Source organism: Pseudophryne corroboree, chromosome 3, assembly GCF_028390025.1.
Source record: "Pseudophryne corroboree isolate aPseCor3 chromosome 3, aPseCor3.hap2, whole genome shotgun sequence".
Lineage (NCBI taxonomy): Eukaryota > Metazoa > Chordata > Amphibia > Anura > Myobatrachidae > Pseudophryne > Pseudophryne corroboree.
This window is the reverse complement of record NC_086446.1, coordinates 396271167-396291614: the sequence shown is the minus strand read 5'-3', so window position 1 is coordinate 396291614 and position 20448 is coordinate 396271167. Positions and strand designations below refer to the sequence as shown.

Genomic DNA, 20448 nt, shown 5'->3' with positions numbered 1-20448 from the left:
CAGTGAATAGCCGCGGCAGTTACGTCAGACGTGCAGGGACGGCTTCCCGCCCTGCTCTGCCCGCGCGCGCTGTTCTGCAGCTTCCTGAAGGCTCCGGGGCGCCATCTTCTCCGGCTGCAGACTGGGGGACGCTGTGCTACTCAAGCACACGCGGAGCACTGTCTTCCAGGGGAAGTTTTTCATTACAGTCACACATCTAACTGCAAGTATATGGTGGGCTAGCCCTAGTGGGGGATAGCAGTCAGCCCTCTTGGGGACACTAAAGATAACTGCTAGGTCACTTGTCTAGGGATTTATAGTACATGTTTACTACTTTTAAATATTAAACATAATTAGAATAAGGAATGGCCAGTAAACCGGACAAGGCTACAAAGGGCAAAACGGCCTCAGTAGTTTATTTTTCTTGTTCACAGTGTGGCTCAAAGCTGGCTAAGGGTAGTGCTGACGCAGGTACCCTCTGTACTTCGTGCTCTTTTGCATCAGTGGCGGATCAGCAGGGAAGTTCCACAGATCAGTCTATGCCCCCATGGGTCAAGAACATGGTGGATGCCATTTCAGATTTGCGTCAGTCTAGGTCGGAGGCTGAATCTGCTCAGACTCAGGTGGAGCCTCTGTGGGCCCAAAATATAGGCAAGTGTCTTACTGATTTAACTCATTCTTTAAATAAGTTTGTAAATTCTGCCCGCAGTTCCGCTGCTACTAAACGACCACAGCCGTTACCCGCTATAACGTTTCCGGGAGAGGAGTTGGATTCTCTGACATATCCATTGGAGGAAGGGGAGGTATATCCTGAATGGGACGAAGTTTCGGCTTGGGAAGATGAGGAGCTATCTACTAGTTCAGGTGTTAGATTACTAATAGAAGCCATTCGTCAGACATTTAATATTCAGGATGCGGCAGTGGCGGAGACTTCCTCTGCCTTTTTCAAACGACAGAAGAGACAGGTTACTGCCTTCCCTTCTTACTCTCACTTTGCGGATATTTTAAAAGAACCCTGGCTTAAACCGGATTCTCGTATCCAGGCTCCTAAGAAATTAAAATTTCTATATCCTTTTACGGAGGAAGATACAAAATTTTGGGAGACAGCCCCAAAGGTAGACGCTCCTATGTCACATTTGGCAAAAGCTACGGTTATTCCTTCGGTACACTCCGTGACTTTAAAAGACCCTACCGATAGGAAGATAGAAGCTTTACTAAAATCTGTTTTCTTTATCAGGTGTCTCTCTCCGTCCAGTTCTGGCGGGTGCCTGGGTCCTTAAGGCCGTTGATGAATAGCTAGCACAGGTCGTATCTGGAATGCAGTCGGACGATCCGTCGGAAGCCATTCAATTAGCAGAACAGATTTCGGAGGCTCTTACTTATGTGGGTGAGGCCTTGTTAGATTCTGTTGCGCTACAGTCCCGTGTTTCTGCCTTGACAGTATCAGCAAGACGGTCTCTTTGGCTTAGGGTTTGGAATGCTGATGCGGACTCGGGGGGGTAATTCCAAGTTGATCGTAGCAGGATTTTTGATAGCAATTGGGCAAAACCATGTGCACTGCAGGGGGGGCAGATATAACATGTGCAGAGAGAGTTAGATTTGGGAGTGGTGTGTTCAATCTGCAATCTAATTTGCAGTGTAAAAATAAAGCAGCCTGCACAGAAACAAAATAACCCACCCAAATCTAACTCTCTCTGCACATGTTATATCTGCCCCCCCCCCCCCTCCCTGCAGTGCACATGGTTTTGCCCAACTGCTAAAAAATTTCCTGCTGCGATCAACTTGGAATTACCCCCTCAAAGCAGACCTTGACGGCAGTTCCTTTTGAAGGGGAGTTTCTTTTTGGGTCGGAGTTAAAGAAGATTATTTCAGATACTACTGGAGGAAAGAGCCTCTTTCTTCCATCTGCTCCTCACAAACCGAAACCTACAAGGTTTCGGTCCTTTCGTACGCAGGGCAGAGGTAGTTTCCAATCCTTTCGTGCTTTCTCCAGATTTCCACGAAGATGGTCATTCAGAGGTAGAGGATCTCAGGCTACTCGCAGACCGGCCAGTAACCTTGCCGACAAGCCTGATGCATGACGCTTCAGGTCTTCCGGAGGGATCGATGAAGGTTGGGGCTCGGTTACTTCAGTTCAGGGAAGTGTGGCTCCTGTCGAAACCAGATCGGTGGGTAATGGGGGTCATATCCAGAAGATATATGTTGGATCTCGAAGAGACAGTCCCATTTCCGGCTATTCGTCACACCTCTCCCAGACGATACCTCCAGACGTCAAGCTCTTCTTCAGGCAACAGCAACCCTCTTACAAAATGGAGGGTTCCTTCCGGTTCCCACTCCTCAGAGGGGTCGGGGTTTTTACTCGGGTCTTTTTCTCGTGGACAAACCGGATGGTTCGTTCCGACCCATTTTGAATCTGAAAGCCTTCAACCCGTATCTCTCAACCCAAAAATTCAAGATGGAATCCATTCGCTCAATTATCGCCGCCATGGAGCCAGGGGAATATTTGGCTTCAATAGACAAAAAAGACGCCTACTTACATGTCCCGATTTGGATAGGACATCAATCTCTTCTGAGATTTGCAGTCGGTCCGTGGCATTTTCAGTTTTAGGCTCTTCCCTTTGGTCTCTCTACGGCTCCTCGGGTTTTTACAAAGGTTATGGGTCATGTCGTCGCGGTTCTCTGTTGTCAAGGGGTCAACATCACTCCATACTTGGATGACCTGTTGGTCAAGGCCCCGTCAGCGGAGATTCTCACTCAGAACCTGCGTCTAACGACAGAGACTCCACAGTCATTCGGGTGGATAATCAGCTTTCCAAAGTAGTCTTTACTCCCTTCCCAGAAAATGGTTTTTCTGGGACTTTTATTCGACACCGACAGCCAGAAGGTGTTTCTTCCTACGGACAAGATTCAGGATCTGCAGTCCAGAATCCGGACCCTGTTACACTTACCGGTAATGTCGGTCCTCAGATGCATGCAGGTGTTAGGCAAGATGGTGTCCTCCTTCGAGGCAGTCCCATACGCCAGATTTCATGCCCGACCTCTTCAGGCTCAGATTCTCAGCTGTTGGGCTCGGACGGATCCACGTCTCGAATTGCAGTTGATCCGCTTGTCAGTAAAGACTTGTCAGTCGCTTCACAGTCACAATTTGAGAAAAGGAGCGCCGTTCACGGTTTGGTCTTGGATGATGGTCACCACGGACGCAAGCCTCAGCGGTTGGGGAGCAGTGTTCCAGACTCATCACTTCCAGGGGCGCTGGAACAGTCAGGAGTCAAAATTACAGATCAACATTCTGGAATTGAGGGCGATCCGGTATGCACTCCTTCAGATTCAAACCATGGTACAGGGTCATCCAGTTCGTGTGCAGTCCGACAATGCCACGGCAGTGGCTTATATCAACAAACAGGGAGGAACTTGCAGCTGGTCCGCAATGAGAGAAGTCGCTCAGATTCTCACGTGGGCGGAACGTTGGGTTCCCGTAATATCCGCAATTCACATTCCAGGAGTCAAGAACTGGGAAACAGATTTTTTGAGTCGTCACACGATTCATCCGGGAGAATGGGAACTTCACCAGGAAGTGTTTCTCTCTCTCTAGTGGGCCGCTGGGGAATGCCCGACGTAGACCTAATGGCGTCTCGCCTCAACAAGAAACTTCCTCACTACGGCTCGCGGACTCAGGATCCTCAAGCATTACTGATCGATGCTCTAACAGCTCCGTGGCAGGTTCAACTGGGTTACGTGTTTCCGCCAATTCCACTGCTTCCACGTCTACTTCAACGCATTCGGCGAGAAGGTCTCGCAATAATTCTGGTGGCTTCAGATTGGCTGCGCCGACAGTGGTACACTCTTCTGCGCAGCATGGTCGTCGGAGACCCCTTTCGTCTCCCCCTGCGACCAGATCTTCTTCTTCAAGGGCCTTGTCGCCACCCAGATTTAAGTCGGCTGGCTTTGACGGCTTGGTTCTTGAATCCAACATTTTAAAAGCAAAAGGTCTTTCTCGTTCTGTTGTACAGACGATTCGGGCTAGGAAACCGGTGACTTCTGGCATTTACCATAGGGTATGGCGTATTTACATTGCTTGGTGCGAAAAGCGGGGCTTGACTCTGCATTTGTTTAGACTTCCTCGCCTGCTCTCTTTCCTTCAGGAGGGTCTCGATAAGGGCCTGAGGCTTTCTTCACCGAAGGGTCAGGTTTCAGCCTTGTCGGTTCTTTTTCAAAAGAAACTAGCGATCATTCCAGAGGTTCAAACATTCCTTCAGGGAGTACTTCGAATTCAACCACCTTTTGTTCCTCCAGTTCCTCCCTGGGATTTAAACTTGGTCCTTACGGCCCTTTAAAAATCTCCATTTGAGCCTTTGGAATCTGTGGAACTACGTTATCGAACACAAAAAGTTGTTTTTCTTTTGGCTATTGCCTCAGCTAGACGAGTGTGGCTCTTTCTTGCAGGCCACCCTTGATAGTGTTTCATGAGAACCGGGTGTTTCTGCGGACTAAGCCTTCTTTCCTTCGAAAGGTTGTTTCAGCATTCCATTTAAATCAGGACATTGTCCCTTCAGCATTTACTCCGTCGTCTTCTCCTGGGGAGAACTCCCATTTGGCCCTCCTGGATGTTGTTCGGGCCTTACGTATTTATTTGTCTCGCACGGAGTCTTTCCGTCGTACGGATACCTTGTTGGTATTGATTGATGCTCCCAAACGAGGTTGGCCGGCTTCCAAGAACACTGTGGCCCGTTGGGTAACTTCGGCCATCAGACAGGCTTACGTGTCTTCGAATGTTTCGGTTCCTGACTCAATTAGGGCTCATTCGACTAGAGCAGTTGGAGCCTCTTGGGCTGTTCGCGGTGGTGCATCTATTGAGCAGCTGTGCAGGGCGGCGACCTGGTCGTCAGTCCATACTTTCACAAAGATTTACCGTTTTCATACTTTTGGTTTGGAGACTGCCTCTGTTGGGCGTCGTATTTTACAGACGGCTATGCCGTCAACGTCTCCCTCCTCTCATTAGCTTGCTTTGGGAAATCCCACAAGTAACGGCGCAGCGTCCCCCAGATGGATGACAGAGAAATAGGGATTTTTGTTTACTTACCGTAAAATCTCTTTCTCTGAGTCCATCTGGGGGACGCTGCGATCCCTCCCGTAGTTTTGTCTGGTTTATTTGGTTGTTTTTTTGTTCTGGTCTATCTCCTTTGGCTTGGCTAAACGTTAACTGAGTGATGGCTGAGCAGGAAGGAGATGGGAGGGGTTAGAGGGGGGAGGAGGCAGCTTTTTTTATAGATTCTGTGCCAAACTCCACTACCACACACACCTCTAACCCACAAGTAACGGCGCAGCGTCCCCCAGATGGACTCAGAGAAAGAGATTTTACGGTAAGTAAACAAAAATCCCTATTTCTGCTGCAACATGAAGATGGTAGGGTAAGAATTTGGTGTAAGCAAATACATGGATACATTCTGCTTTGTGTCAACAATTCAGGCTGATTTAATGGTGTGGGGCATATTTTCTTTGCACACATTAGTCCCCTTAATACAAATTGAGCATTGCCTACATGCTGCATTGTTGCTGACTTTGTGCATCTCTTTATGGCCACAGCCTACCCATCTTCTAATGACTACTTCCAGCATGGTAATATCACACTACACACATCCTGAGTCACACACACACACAGTGGCTGTAGCTGCGGGCAGCAGTGGGGATCGAATTTACTAACCTTATGTGAAAGTCTCTTCAACTAATGTGCCTGTTGATTTGACGCCGGGTGCTGTAACAGTCCTCGTTAGTATCTGCACTTGACTTACCATCATGCTAGGGGATTACTGCGAAACGCACTGAGCTTTTAATATTCTGATGACCTTCCCAAAAGTTAAGGTGGTTGAGTACAATTGCGTTGTCACCGCACACTTCCCACCCCAAAACGCTCTATTTCAGGGAAAGTCCGATCCAGCCAAGTTCCTTCCGACTTAAATTAGCATGGGCATGTGCAAAAATGCGTAAATACCTCACCTCCATATGACTTGTATGCAAAAACTTGTTGTGTCGGTGCTAAGAGGTCCGTCAGAATCAGGCCGATCATCGCTAGCTGGATATGTGAACATGGTCACCAGATCACCCTTGGGCTATCCCTAAATGTGCAGCCATCAAATCTGCAGCAACTGCGTGATGCTATCATGTCAGCATGCACCAGAAGACTGCCTTTCTCTTTTTCTCTTTCCCTTTCTCTCGCTTCTTCTCGCACTCTCTTCTTGCGTACTTTCTCCCACTCCTGTACACACTAGCTCCCCTTCATGCGCGAGCTGGCTCGGCCTTCCATTCCTAGTGCTGAACTGCATATACCTCAGCTATTGCATGGTGAAATGGAATGTTTTAAATATGTATAAATGCAGAAATTTGTGTTTTTTTATTACAAGTAACATTAATGTCCTTTCTGTGTTAAGGCTATGGGCATCAATGATTTGCTATCTTTCGATTTCATGGATGCCCCCCCTATGGAGACACTCATCACAGCCATGGAACAGCTGTACACCCTTGGAGCGTTAGATGATGAAGGCTTGCTAACACGTCTAGGGAGGAGGGTAAGCACAGCTTAGTGGTAACAGATAATGAACTTCTTTCTATTGTTTCTGTTTGCACACCAAACTATAAAGCCTTCCTTAATTTAACACATTCCTTCACTATAGGTAAGTGGAAGCTTGGTGCAGCTTCCTTTTTGATGACTCAAATAGTAATCTTGTCAGACATAATACATTTGAGTGGCACAACTTATTGAACCGGATAAACCAGAATGCTTCCTATAACACTTTCTGATGAAATTTTTGTCCCCTACAGATGGCAGAGTTTCCCTTGGAGCCCATGCTGTGTAAGATGCTGATCATGTCCGTACATCTCGGCTGCAGTGAGGAGATGCTGACCATTGTTTCTATGCTGTCTGTCCAGAATGTGTTCTACAGACCTAAGGTAGAAAATGCTGACTTCTAAAGTAGATTTATTACATACAATGTTGGGACCTTTCACACTATGGAGGAGATGTATGAAGTCTTCTAGAGAGAGAAAGTACCAACCAGTTAGCATCTGTAATCTTAATGACAGAAGCTGATTGGTTGGTACTTTATTTCTGTCCCCCTGCTCTCTCCATGACTTGATTCATGACCTTCTTGGTAATTTAAAATCCATGTGAAGCCCCCAGTAAGCCGTGTTTATTTGTCTTTTTCATTGTATTTAATCAGATATTAATAAGTAAGAGCCAGTGGACTTAATATAAAAAAATAACTTCATTATGTGAGTACATAGTCTATATTAAACCTCTCCCACGCATACTTTTTTATTTGTGTTGTGCATTAACTACTCAAAGTTTAGCATCTCATTGTAGAGTACATAATTTAATCTTAATGCTTAGTGGAAATTACTAATGATCAGGTATTTGTATTATGTTGTGTTACTGTAAACCAGGGGTGGGGAACCTCCGGCCCGTTTGGTCCGGCCCACCAGCTGGTGTCAGTGAGACACGCTGCCGCTCAGTCCGGCGGCAGCGTGTCTCAGCTGTCAGAACAGGGAGACGGAGGAGAGCGCGGCTGTCGAGTGGGAGCGGCGGCGTGTAGTACTTCAAACCAGCCGCCAGTCCGTGAGCCAATCAGGAGCCGCGGCTGCCGGTCCGCGAGCTCTGATTGGCTCTCGAACCGGCGGCTGGTTTGAAGTACTACCCGGCGCCGCCGCTCCCACCCGACAGCCGCGCTCTCCTCCGTGTCTCACGGTAAGCAGCACGGAGGGGAGGGGGGAGGGCATCTGCATACCTGGCACTGTGGGGGTCATCTGTATACCTGGCACTGTGGGGTCATCTGTATACCTGGCACTGTGGGGGCATCTGCATACCTGGCACTGTGGGGGGCATTTGTATACCTGGCACTGTGGGGTCATCTGTATACCTGGCACTGTGGGGTCATCTGCATACCTGGCACTGTGGGGGCATCTGTATACCTGGCACTGTGGGGGCATCTGTATACCTGGCACTGTGGGGGGCATTTGTATACCTGGCACTGTGGGGGCATCTGCATACCTGGCACTGTGGGGTGCATCTGTATACCTGGCACTGTGGGGGGCATTTGTATACCTGGCACTGTGGGGGCCATTTGTATACCTGGCACTGTGGGGGCATCTGTATACCTGGCACTGTGGGGGCATCTGTATACCTGGCACTGTGAGGGGCATTTGTATACCTGGCACTGTGGGGTCATCTGTATACCTGGCACTGTGGGGGCATCTGTATACCTGGCACTGTGGGGGCATCTGTATACCTGGCACTGTGGGGGCATCTGTATACCTGGCACTGTGGGGGCATCTGCATACCTGGCACTGTGGGGGCATCTGCATACCTGGCACTGTGGGGGCATCTGCATACCTGGCACTGTGGGGGCATCTGCATACCTGGCACTGTGGGGGGGCATCTGTATACCTGGCACTGTGGGGGGGCATCTGTATACCTGGCACTGTGGGGGGCATTTGTATACCTGGCACTGTGGGGGGCATCTGTATACCTGGCACTGTGGGGTCATCTGTATACCTGGCACTGTGGGGTCATCTGTATACCTGGCACTGTGGGGTCATCTGTATACCTGGCACTGTGGGGGGCATTTGTATACCTGGCACTGTGGGGGCCATTTGTATACCTGGCACTGTGGGGGCCATTTGTATACCTGGCACTGTGGGGGGCATTTGTATACCTGGAACTGTGGGGGGCATTTGTATACCTGGCACTGTGGGGGCATTTGTATACCTGGCACTGTGGGGGCATTTGTATACCTGGCACTGTGGGGGCAATTGTGGATCTGGCACCGCACTATTGGGGGCATATGTGTATCACGTCCCATTTTCACTGGCCACACCCATTTTTTTGGCGCGTGCGCGCCTCCGGCGCGCACACACGGTACCTCTAAGGGGCAGACCTACTGGGGGGCAGGGTAATTTTTTAAGTTGAGAATTTTTGTATGGCCCCCGAAGGATTTTATAAATATCCAAATGGCCCTCTGTAGAAAAAAGGTTCCCCACCCCTGCTGTAAACTCATGCTTAACCTATTACTTGCAGGACAAACAAGCCCTCGCTGACCAGAAGAAGGCTAAGTTCCACCAGACAGAGGGAGACCACCTGACACTGCTGGCTGTGTACAACTCCTGGAAGAACAACAAGTTCTCTAACCCTTGGTGCTACGAAAACTTTATTCAGGCTCGCTCTTTACGGCGTGCCCAGGATATCCGCAAACAGATGTTAGGCATTATGGACAGGTATGTGAGACAGAGCACTAATGTTCACAGAGTGTAAGATTAATATCTACTTAATACATCAGTTTTCACAGCCACCAACTGTTTGTTGGTGTCAAAAGATTTGCGAAAAGATTAAAGTGCCTCTATATTTTCCAGTGTATGGAAATAGTTTGTGCTTTCACAGATGGGCTCCTGTGGCAAGCTTGTTTCTCTGTGATTTGTACTACTCTATGTAGGCCCCCATACATTACCGATTTTTTTGCTGCAATTTCCCGATACCCCAGCAGCTGGGTCGGGGCCGAAACTGTCAGGATCAGCAGATCTGGGATTTTTAAAATTAAATTTCTCTGACGTCCTAAGTGGATGCTGGGGACTCCGTCAGGACCATGGGGAATAGCGGCTCCGCAGGAGACAGGGCACAAAAGTAAAAGCTTTAGGATCAGGTGGTGTGCACTGGCTCCTCCCCCTATGACCCTCCTCCAAGCCTCAGTTAGATCTTTGTGCCCGGCCGAGAAGGGTGCAATCTAGGTGGCTCTCCTAAAGAGCTGCTTAGAGTAAAAGTTTTGTTAGGTTTTTTATTTTCAGTGAGTCCTGCTGGCAACAGGCTCACTGCATCGAGGGACTTAGGGGAGAAGGAGTGAACTCACCTGCGTGCAGGATGGATTGGCTTCTTAGGCTACTGGACACTAGCTCCAGAGGGACGATCACAGGTACAGCCTGGATGGGTCACCGGAGCCGCGCCGCCGACCCCCTTGCAGATGCTGAAGAGAGAAGAGGTCCAGAAATCGGCGGCTGAAGACTTCCCAGTCTTCTTAAGGTAGCGCACAGCACTGCAGCTGTGCGCCATTGCTCTCAGCACACTTCACACCAACGGTCACTGAGGGTGCAGGGCGCTTGGGGGGGCGCCCTGGGCAGCAATGAAAATACCTATACTGGCTAAAAATACATCACATATAGCCTCTGGGGCTATATGGATGTATTTAACCCCTGCCAGGTTGTCAGAAAAACGGGAGAAGAAGCCCGCCGAAAAGGGGGCGGGGCCTATTCTCCTCAGCACACAGCGCCATTTTCCCTCACAGAACTGCTGGTGGGAAGGCTCCCAGGCTCTCCCCTGCACTGCACTACAGAAACAGGGTTAAAACAGAGAGGGGGGGCACTTATTTGGCGATATGATTATATATATTAAGATGCTATAAGGGGAAAACACTTATATAAAGGTTGTCCCTGTATAATTATAGCGTTTTGGTGTGTGCTGGCAAACTCTCCCTCTGTCTCCCCAAAGGGCTAGTGGGGTCCTGTCCTCTATCAGAGCATTCCCTGTGTGTGTGCTGGGTGTCGGTACGTGTGTGTCGACATGTATGAGGACGATGTTGGTGAGGAGGCGGAGCAATTGCCTGTAATGGTGATGTCACTCTCTAGGGAGTCGACACCGGAATGGATGGCGTATTTAGGGAATTACGTGATAATGTCAACACGCTGCAAGGTCGGTTGACGACATGAGACAGCCGGCAAACAAATTAGTACCTGTCCAGGCGTCTCAAACACCGTCAGGGGCTTTAAAACGCCCATTTACCTCAGTCGGTCGACACAGACACAGACAGGGACACTGACTCCAGTGTCGACGGTGAAGAAACAAACGTATTTTCCTTTAGGGCCACACGTTACATGTTAAGGGCAATGAAGGAGGTGTTACATATTTCTGATACTACAAGTACCACAAAAAAGGGTATTATGTGGGGTGTGAAAAAACTACCTGTAGTTTTTCCTGAATCAGATAAATTAAATGAAGTGTGTGATGATGCGTGGGTTTCCCCCGATAGAAAATTATTGGCGGTATACCTTTTCCCGCCAGAAGTTATGGCGCGTTGGGAAACACCCCTTAGGGTGGATAAGGCGCTCACACGCTTATCAAAACAAGTGGCGTTACCGTCTCCAGATACGGCCGCCCTCAAGGAGCCAGCTAATAGGAGGCTGAAAAATATCCTAAAGAGTATATACACACATACTGGTGTTATACTGCGACCAGCGATCGCCTCAGCCTGGATGTGCAGCGCTGGGGTGGCTTGGTCGGATTCCCTGACTGAAAATATTGATACCCTTGACAGGGACAGTATTTTATTGACTATAGAGCATTTCTATATATACGAGATGCACAGAGGGATATTTGCACTCTGGCATCATGAGTAAGTGCGATGTCCATGTCTGCCAGAAGATGTTTATGGACACGACAGTGGTCAGGTGATGCACATTCCAAACGGCACATGGAAGTATTGCCGTATAAAGGGGAGGAGTTATTTGGGGTCGGTCCATCGGACCTGGTGGCCACGGCAACAGCTGGAAAATCCACCTTTTTACCCCAAGTCACATCTCAGCAGAAAAAGACACCGTCTTTTCAGCCTCAGTCCTTTCGTCCCCATAAGGGCAAGCGGGCAAAAGGCCAGTCATATCTGCCCAGGGGTAGAGGAACGGAAGAAGACTGCAGCAGGCAGCCCCTTCCCAGGAACAGAAGCCCTCCACCGCTTCTGCCAAGTCCTCAGCATGACGCTGGGGCCGTACAAGCGGACTCGGGTGCGGTGGGGGGGGGGGGTCGTCTCAAGAGTTTCAGCGCGCAGTGGGCTCACTCGCAAGTGGACCCCTGGATCCTACAAGTAGTATCCCAGGGGTACAGATTGGAAATTCGAGACGTCTCCCCCTCGCAGGTTCCTGAAATCTGCTTTACCAACGTCTCCCTCCGACAGGGAGGCATTATTGGAAACAATTCACAAACTGTATTCCCAGCAGGTGATAATCAAAGTACCCCTCCTACAACAAGGAAAAGGGTATTATTCCACACTATTTGTGGTACTGAAGCCAGACGGCTCGGTGAGACCTATTCTAAATCTGAAATATTTGAACACTTACATACAAAGGTTCAAATCAAGATGGAGTCACTCAGAGCAGTGATAGCGAACCAGGAAGAAGGGGACTATATGGTGTCCATGGACATCAAGGATCCTTACCTCCATGTCCCAATTTGCCCTTCTCACCAAGGGTACCTCAGGTTCGTGGTACAAAACTGTCACTATCAGTTTCAGACGCTGCCGTTTGGATTGTCCACGGCACCCCGGGTCTTTACCAAGGTAATGGCCGAAATGATGATTCTTCTTCAAAGAAAAGGCGTCTTAAGTATCCCTTACTTGGACGATCTCCTGATAAGGGCAAGGTCCAGAGAACAGTTGGAGGTCGGAGTAGCACTATGTCAAGTAGTTCTACGACAGCACGGGTGGATTCTAAATATTCCAAAATCGCAGCTGTCTCCGACGACACGTCTGCTGTTCCTAGGGATGATTCTGGACACAGTCCAGAAAAAGGTGTTTCTCCCAGAGGAGAAAGCCAGGGAGTTATCCGAGCTAGTCAGGAACCTCCTAAAACCAGGAAAAGTGTCAGTGCATCATTGCACAAGGGTCCTGGGAAAAATGGTGGTTTCTTACGAAGCGATTCCATTCGGCAGATTTCACGCAAGAATTTTTCAGTGGGATCTGCTGGAAAAATGGTCCGGATCGCATCTTCAGATGCATCAGCGGATAACCCTGTCTCCAAGGACAAGGGTGTCTCTTCTGTGGTGGCTGCAGAGTGCTCATCTACTTAAGGGCCACAGATTCGGCATTCAGGACTGGGTCCTGGTGACCACGGATGCCAGCCTGAAAGGCTGGGGAGCAGTCACACAAGGAAAAAATTTCCAGGGAGTGTGATCAAGTCTGGAGACTTCTCTCCACATAAATGTACTGGAGCTAAGAGCAATTTACAATGCTCTAAGCTTAGCAAGACCTCTGCTTCAAGGTCAGCCGGTATTGATCCAGTGGGACAACATCACGGCAGTCGCCCACGTAAACAGACAGGGCGGCACAAGAAGCAGGAGGGCAATGGCAGAAACTGCAAGGATTCTTCGCTGGGCGGAAAATCATGTGATAACACTGTCAGCAGTGTTCATTCCGGGAGTCGACAACTGGGAAGCAGACTTCCTCAGCACGACCTCCACCCGGGAGAGTGGGGACTTCATCGGGAAGTCTTCCACATGATTGTGAACCGTTGGGAAAGACCAAAGGTGGACATGATGACGTCCCGCCTGAACAAAAAACTGGACAGGTATTGCGCCAGGTCAAGAGACCCTCAGGCAATAGCTGTGGACGTTCTGGTAACACCGTGGGTGTACCAGTCGGTGTATGTGTTCCCTCCTCTGCTTCTCATACCTAAGGTACTGAGAATTATAAGACGTAGAGGAGTAAGAACTATACTCGTGGCTCCGGATTGGCCAAGAAGGACTTGGTACCCGGAACTTCAAGAGATGCTCACAGAGGACTCATGGCCTCTGCCGCTAAGAAGGGACTTGCTTCAGCAAGTACCATGTCTGTTCCAAGACTTACCGCGGCTGCGTTTGACGGCATGGCGGTTGAACGCCGGATCCTAAGGGAAAAAGGCATTCCGGAAGAGGTCATTCCTACCCTGGTCAAAGCCAGGAAGGAGGTGACCGCACAACATTATCACCACATGTGGCGAAAATATGTTGCGTGGTGTGAGGCCAGGAAGGCCCCACGAAGAAATTTCAACTCGGTCGATTCCTGCATTTCCTGCAAACAGGAGTGTCTATGGGCCTCAAATTGGGGTCCATTAAGGTTCAAATTTCGGCCCTGTCGATTTTCTTCCAGAAAGAATTGGCTTCAGTTCCTGAAGTCCAGAAGTTTGTCAAGGGAGTACTGCATATACAACCCCCTTTTTGTGCCTCCAGTGGCACTGTGGGATCTCAACGTAGTTCTGGGATTCCTCAAATCACATTGGTTTAAACCGCTCAAATCTGTGGATTTGAAATATCTCACATGGAAAGTGACCATGATGTTGGCCCTGGCCTCGGCCAGGCGAGTGTCAGAATTGGCGGCTTTGTCTCACAAAAGCCCATATCTGATTGTCCATTCGGACAGGGCAGAGCTGCGGACTCGTCCCCAGTTTCTCCCTAAGGTGGTGTCAGCGTTTCACCTGAACCAGCTTATTGTGGTACCTGCGGCTACTAGGGACTTGGAGGACTCCAAGTTGCTGGATGTTGTCAGGGCCCTGAAAATATAGGTTTCCAGGACGGCTGGAGTCAGGAAAACTGACTTGCTGTTATCCTGTATGCACCCAACAAACTGGGTGCTCTTGCTTCTAAGCAGACGATTGCTAGTTGGATGTGTAGTACAATTCAGCTTGCACATTCTGTGGCAGGCCTGCCACAGCCAAAATATGTAAATGCCCATTCCACAAGGAAGGTGGGCTCATCTTGGGCGGCTGCCCGAGGGGTCTCGGCTTTACAACTTTGCCGAGCTGCTACTTGGTCAGGGGCACACCCTGGCTGAGGAGGACCTGGAGTTCTCTCACTCTGTGCTGCAGAGTCATCCGCACTCTCCCGCCCGTTTGGGAGCTTTGGTATAATCCCCATGGTCCTGACGGAGTCCCCAGCATCCACTTAGGACGTCAGAGAAAATAAGAATTTACTTACCGATAATTCTATTTCTCGTAGTCCGTAGTGGATGCTGGGCGCCCATCCCAAGTGCGGATTGTCTGCAATACTTGTACATAGTTATTGTTACAAAAATCGGGTTATTATTGTTGTGAGCCATCTTTTCAGAGGCTCCGCTGTTATCGTGCTGTTAACTGGGTTCAGATCACAGGTTGTACAGTGTGATTGGTGTGGCTGGTATGAGTCTTACCTGGGATTCAAAATCCTTCCTTATTGTGTACGCTCGTCCGGGCACAGTATCCTAACTGAGGCTTGGAGGAGGGTCATAGGGGGAGGAGCCAGTGCACACCACCTGATCCTAAAGCTTTTACTTTTGTGCCCTGTCTCCTGCGGAGCCGCTATTCCCCATGGTCCTGACGGAGTCCCCAGCATCCACTACGGACTACGAGAAATAGAATTATCGGTAAGTAAATTCTTATTTTTTTATCAACATATCATCGATGGCCACTGATTGGCGGTGCTGGTCGGGGAAGCAGGGTTTAGATGTATGGGGGCCTTTAGTTGATTTGGGGTATAATCGTTGGTAAATTGGCAATTTAGTCAAAAATATAAATAAACACTTGATACTCTACTTAAGACAGAAATAGAGAATCTGCTCAAAATTATTTAAATATATATACGTGTGTGTGTGTGTGTATATATATTTGCTAAAAATACATATTAACTTAATATACTGTAGCTCTATAAAATCAGATGATTTCAGAGATCCATACATTGTTGCATATTGGAATGACTTTATTCTTACAGTCTCATCATAATGCACAGATTAAAAGTTAGTTTATTATCTAACCTATATAGTGTTTTATAGTACAGATGTGTCCTCGTACATCATTGGTGGAGTTGCATCAAACAGCCCCTCTCAGCGAGCCAGGTCTTGTGAGACTCTAACATTGCCCATCTTTTTTGCATCTTAGTCATGACACAATGCAATTAGGACGTGCCAGGAGACACTGCTGATTAACTTGTATATCTGTGTGCGACTAAAGCTGGGTACACGCTAGGCCGACTGATCAGCCAGTCCGCCGACCTATCTGACGTTTGGTAATAGCATACACACTTACCGATTGTCGGCCCGATGTGTTGTGACTGGTGTCACAACTGGGTGGGTATTTACATGTGCCCGCCCAGTTGTGCTGTCAGTCATCTGTGTCCCCTGCGGCAACTGTACGCTGCCCATACACACAGCGCGATGCGCTGATACATCTGTAGATATATTGGCCATCGGCTGTGCTGCAGGGCCGACATGATGTCTGTGAACGATGTCGTTCAGACATATTGGGGATACATACCCGTCGATGCGGCACCTGCTAGAGGTATATCGTTCATTCAGTTGAACAGCTGATATATCGGCCAGTGTGTACCCAGCATGAGTCTCTGTGTATACAAAGTGCTACAATGTAGCATCCACAGCTTTTTTACAACACCGGTTCTGTTCTGCTCCGTATACAGACTCCCATCACACACAATATACAAGTGTCGTATATCATATTCATCAGCACAGTCTACTCTTGCATCCTAGTCGCATTACGTTGCACCTAAGATGCACTTTCGGCAAAAAAAGATGCCTGGTGCTAGCAGAGTTGCACGGGATCTGGCACCAGACATCACACGCTGCATGGCATATGAGGATACATCTGTATGTTAAGTTTATGTATTGTACTAATTTTAATAAATTTAGAATTTTTAAAAAATTGTGTGTAGATTCTTCGTGAATAAGATACATCCATCAGTGCCTATGCATGTAGTTTACCATAATAATTTAGTATTTTCCCAGCACAGAAGCCAATTGATTTGCTGTGCAAGTTGCATAGTAGAGCTTTCTGTATGGATCGCACAGCATATTGCATGGAGGTTCGGTTAAAAGCTAGAAATGATAAACCGTGTAACTTTACTTGTCTCTCACCAATGATGTGACGCTAAATCTATCCGTACAGACATAAACTTGATGTTGTATCCTGTGGAAAAGCAACTGTGAGAGTACAGAAGGCCATATGCAGTGGATTCTTCCGAAATGCTGCCAAGAAGGATCCTCAAGAGGGATATCGGACCCTCATAGACCAACAGGTGGTCTACATTCACCCATCCAGTGCTCTATTTAACAGACAGCCAGAGTGGTAAGAGAGCTAAGTATATTTTATTTTGTTTTACATTATATAGCCCATCGTCCAGAAAACTGCAACATTTAAATTAGTGGATGGTGGAATTTCCGACAGCAGTGACAATTTAGTCCTCCATGTGTCACAAGCACAATATCCATGACCATCACCACAACCGATTGGGAGTCCCTGGTCTTACAGTTGGGTCACAATGGATGGCAGCCTGCAGAATCTTGATTTCATACTGTGCAGGCCTGTCGGGGAGAGAAGCTGCAACTCTCTCTGTATTGGGAAGGTGGATTTATGTTTAAAAATTAGCTTCTCTTTGGAGATCCCTTTTCCAAAGAAGGGAATATGCAATCTTCTTTCTTTCATAGCTCAAGTGACATTGCTTGATGCAAGTAAATATACTGACCTGAACAAATATACTGTGAGCAGATTCCATATTTGTGAATGTTAGAAAACATTTAAGTGTGGCAAAAAAATTAAATTGACATTATCAATATAAATGTTCCTAAGCTTATTTATTTATTTTCTCTAAAGGGTTGTGTACCATGAGCTAGTCCTGACCACCAAGGAGTACATGAGGGAAGTCACCACCATAGACCCCCGTTGGCTTGTAGAATTTGCTCCAGCTTTCTTCAAAGTATCTGACCCAACCAAACTCAGCAAGCAGAAAAAACAGCAGAGATTGGAGCCCCTTTACAACCGCTACGAGGAGCCCAACGCTTGGAGAATTTCCCGGGCCTTCAGACGTCGGTGATGTGCCTGCTGACAAAGATATTACTATTCGGAAAACTTCATCTCATACTCTGCTAAAGAATGGATACGAAATGCTTTTCGTAACATACTACAGATTTATGGCCATATGTAAATTATTTATGTATATATATATTATTTTTTTTAACTGGATGTATTCTCAGACATTTTTGCTACATACAACAGCAGGCAGCATTGTCTGGGATTCAAACTATGAGAGAGATTTGATCAAATGTCTTTGTGTAGTCATTGCAGAGATTGTGTAGAGATGAAACATCACGTGATCACTTTATAATAACTCAAGTAGCAAAGTGAGTGTTATACAGGTACATCACATCTGTCAAACCATTGGCTTATCATCTGAAGACTTATACAGTACAACTGGGTATCAAAACTAAACATTTTCCAGACCTGTTAGTGCAAGTCAGTTACTTTGTCTAATGATTTACATTAACTTTGATAAACCATCTTTTAGCCTTGATGTAAGAATGTAAGAAAGAAGTACATCTATTTCAAAAGGTACTGCTCATTCTTTTACACTTCGTTTCTGGGCTCCTGTGTAAGACACTGAAATTTGCTGGTGTAAAACATTCTAAACCAAAAATATAAGTGGATACAATAATGAGGCACGTGTAGCACATACAATCTTGCATTATGTCTGCTTACAGAGTGTAGTTTGCATATGCAGCCAGAGGTTTTTTTTTCTGCTATCCTACTAAAAACCATCCTGTTGGGTTCATGCCTATGTAATAAGCCTCTCAGAGTACACCACAGGAGGCTGATCTAGCATTGTTGGGATAGGCCAGATCTGTAGTCCTGAAAACCACATACTGTAGCAGCTAAATGAAAGGCACAAGTCCCCCCTCCGCTCCCCTCCCAATTTGGCTATACCCTGTACAGAGGGATAATCTACAACTATGGGGTATATTCAATTGTCTGAGCTGCCGTCTTGTTGGAAAGACGGCAGTTTCCGACTTTCTTAGGTCGAAAACTGTTCTGACCTATTCAATCCACCTGCCGTTTTTCTGACAAATCAACTCCGACTTGTCGGAAAAAAACGTGGATCGGCAGAATAGCCGCGGATCAACGTGTTTTGTCGGAAACATGGCCAAATCAGACAGGTTTTAGCTTAGTTTCCGACCATGTCAATTCCGACTTGGATTGGCATTGTCGAACGCCCAAATCTTGCCGGATTTGGCCGAGAATGGAATACTCAAATTTGCGTTGGAAAGGATCCAACAGCAATTGAATACACCCCTGTGTGTAGCATATACTTTTTTTTTTCTACGAACAATTAAGCAAATGAAATGTTTGAGGGTAGTGTACTATTACAGACAGACAGTGAGAGCTTTCTTCACAAACTCCACTTTATCTCAAATATCCTTGTTTGTAATAAGGGCCTGTCATAGTCTCAGATATATTTGTGAATGTTATTATTTTATACAGTACTTAAACATTTTGTCTGAAGATTCCTTTCTGATCTTGGTTTCCATATATCTTGCTACACCAGGGTTAGGAATGTAAAGGTTCTCCCTATGGGATAGTTTATTTGTGATCTAAATTCCTGTTCAAAGTTTTACATTACTGCTTGGTCTATAAACAACTGTTATTTTATCTATTTGTTTAAGAAAGCTTGTTGGTGACTGTAGTTATTATGTGTTTATAGTTGGAGAATTTGTAACAAATCTGACTTGGCCATGATCCACAAATCCACTGTTAAAACTATACAAATAATGTAAGGGAGTTACTAGCTTTAGACAACATTTTGATCTGTTCTGATATTTGGTGTTTAATGCTCAAAGCTCATAAAGACTTAAAATAAACCTCTTTGAAGACCTGGATAGTTGAAGCTGTTGGTGGTATTTCTGAAAACTGATGTAGAGGAAATAGTAACAACAAACCATTGAGGAAAGCAATTGTTGGGCCAAGCCACACACTTGTTTGTTTCAGAATCTGTTTTATTCATTTATTAAATTTTATCCAAGCATCCTCCTTCACTGTAGATATCATATTAACATAACAGTAGCCCACCCATCAGGTAAGGTATACTAGGCATGTGCAGCCGCATCTGTAATCTATAAATGAACCACAGCATCTGTGTTAGTCTTACATGATCAGATGTTCGTTGACTACATCAGGGATATGTAATCTGATTCGGCATGGAGATTTCCTGTTTACAGTTCTATATGATCACCATTAATCTCTCATGGCTCAGAGACGTACCCTGCTGCTCTTTGTAGTTTGCAAACTGACGTTTTCTAACCGAGCCATAAGGAATTATTAGTGATCAAATATCCCTGCTGCCTAAGTGATAGCTTTCTGAAGAAGTCAATTGAGGGAAACACATTGCACATTCAGGTCACAGGATCATGTCCTTCACAAATCCGGAAGTGCTCAGTATAGGAGGAATTTAGGTTACTAGGAACACAGACACACTGGCTTAGTTACAGACAAGCCCTGTGTTTATACTGTTGCTGTATGTGCATTTACTTTTATATACATCAATTGTAATAAATTTGTGACACCATTTGTGCAGTCTGTTTACTTCTATTGCAGAATTTCTGGAAACAGCAGTGACTTGAAGCTGCACCATTCTAGTTTTCAAGGAAGCTTAAATAACATCCAGTGTTCAAAGCCCACATGTTGGATGTTTAATTTTAGCTGTTCTGTAGGGGCATACATGTAAGTATTATAGTTATAGAGTTACACATATTAAAAATGTTCATGGATACACCATCTAAAACTGGTGGAACCTTCATATGTTTTCATACCTAGACACTTCTTTTGGGTTGAAGAAAATACTGTAGGTGTTTAACAAAATGACATACCCTTTAACTAAAG

General features: G+C 46.7%; 1 protein-coding gene across 2 annotated transcripts in view; it reads left to right on the top strand.

Moving 5' to 3' along the window:
- Nucleotides 1-20134, top strand: part of DHX8 (DEAH-box helicase 8) — a 121947-nt gene extending 101813 nt beyond the window's left edge. For both annotated transcript variants that reach the window (XM_063960103.1, XM_063960102.1), the window contains exons 20-24: nt 6405-6542; nt 6796-6924; nt 9047-9243; nt 16687-16866; nt 17392-20134. In XM_063960103.1, coding sequence (XP_063816173.1) covers nt 6405-6542; nt 6796-6924; nt 9047-9243; nt 16687-16866; nt 17392-17611 — 864 coding nt within the window. In that variant the 3' untranslated portion in view covers nt 17612-20134. The remainder of the gene's footprint in view (nt 1-6404; nt 6543-6795; nt 6925-9046; nt 9244-16686; nt 16867-17391) is intronic.
- Nucleotides 20135-20448: the final 314 nt, after the last annotated feature.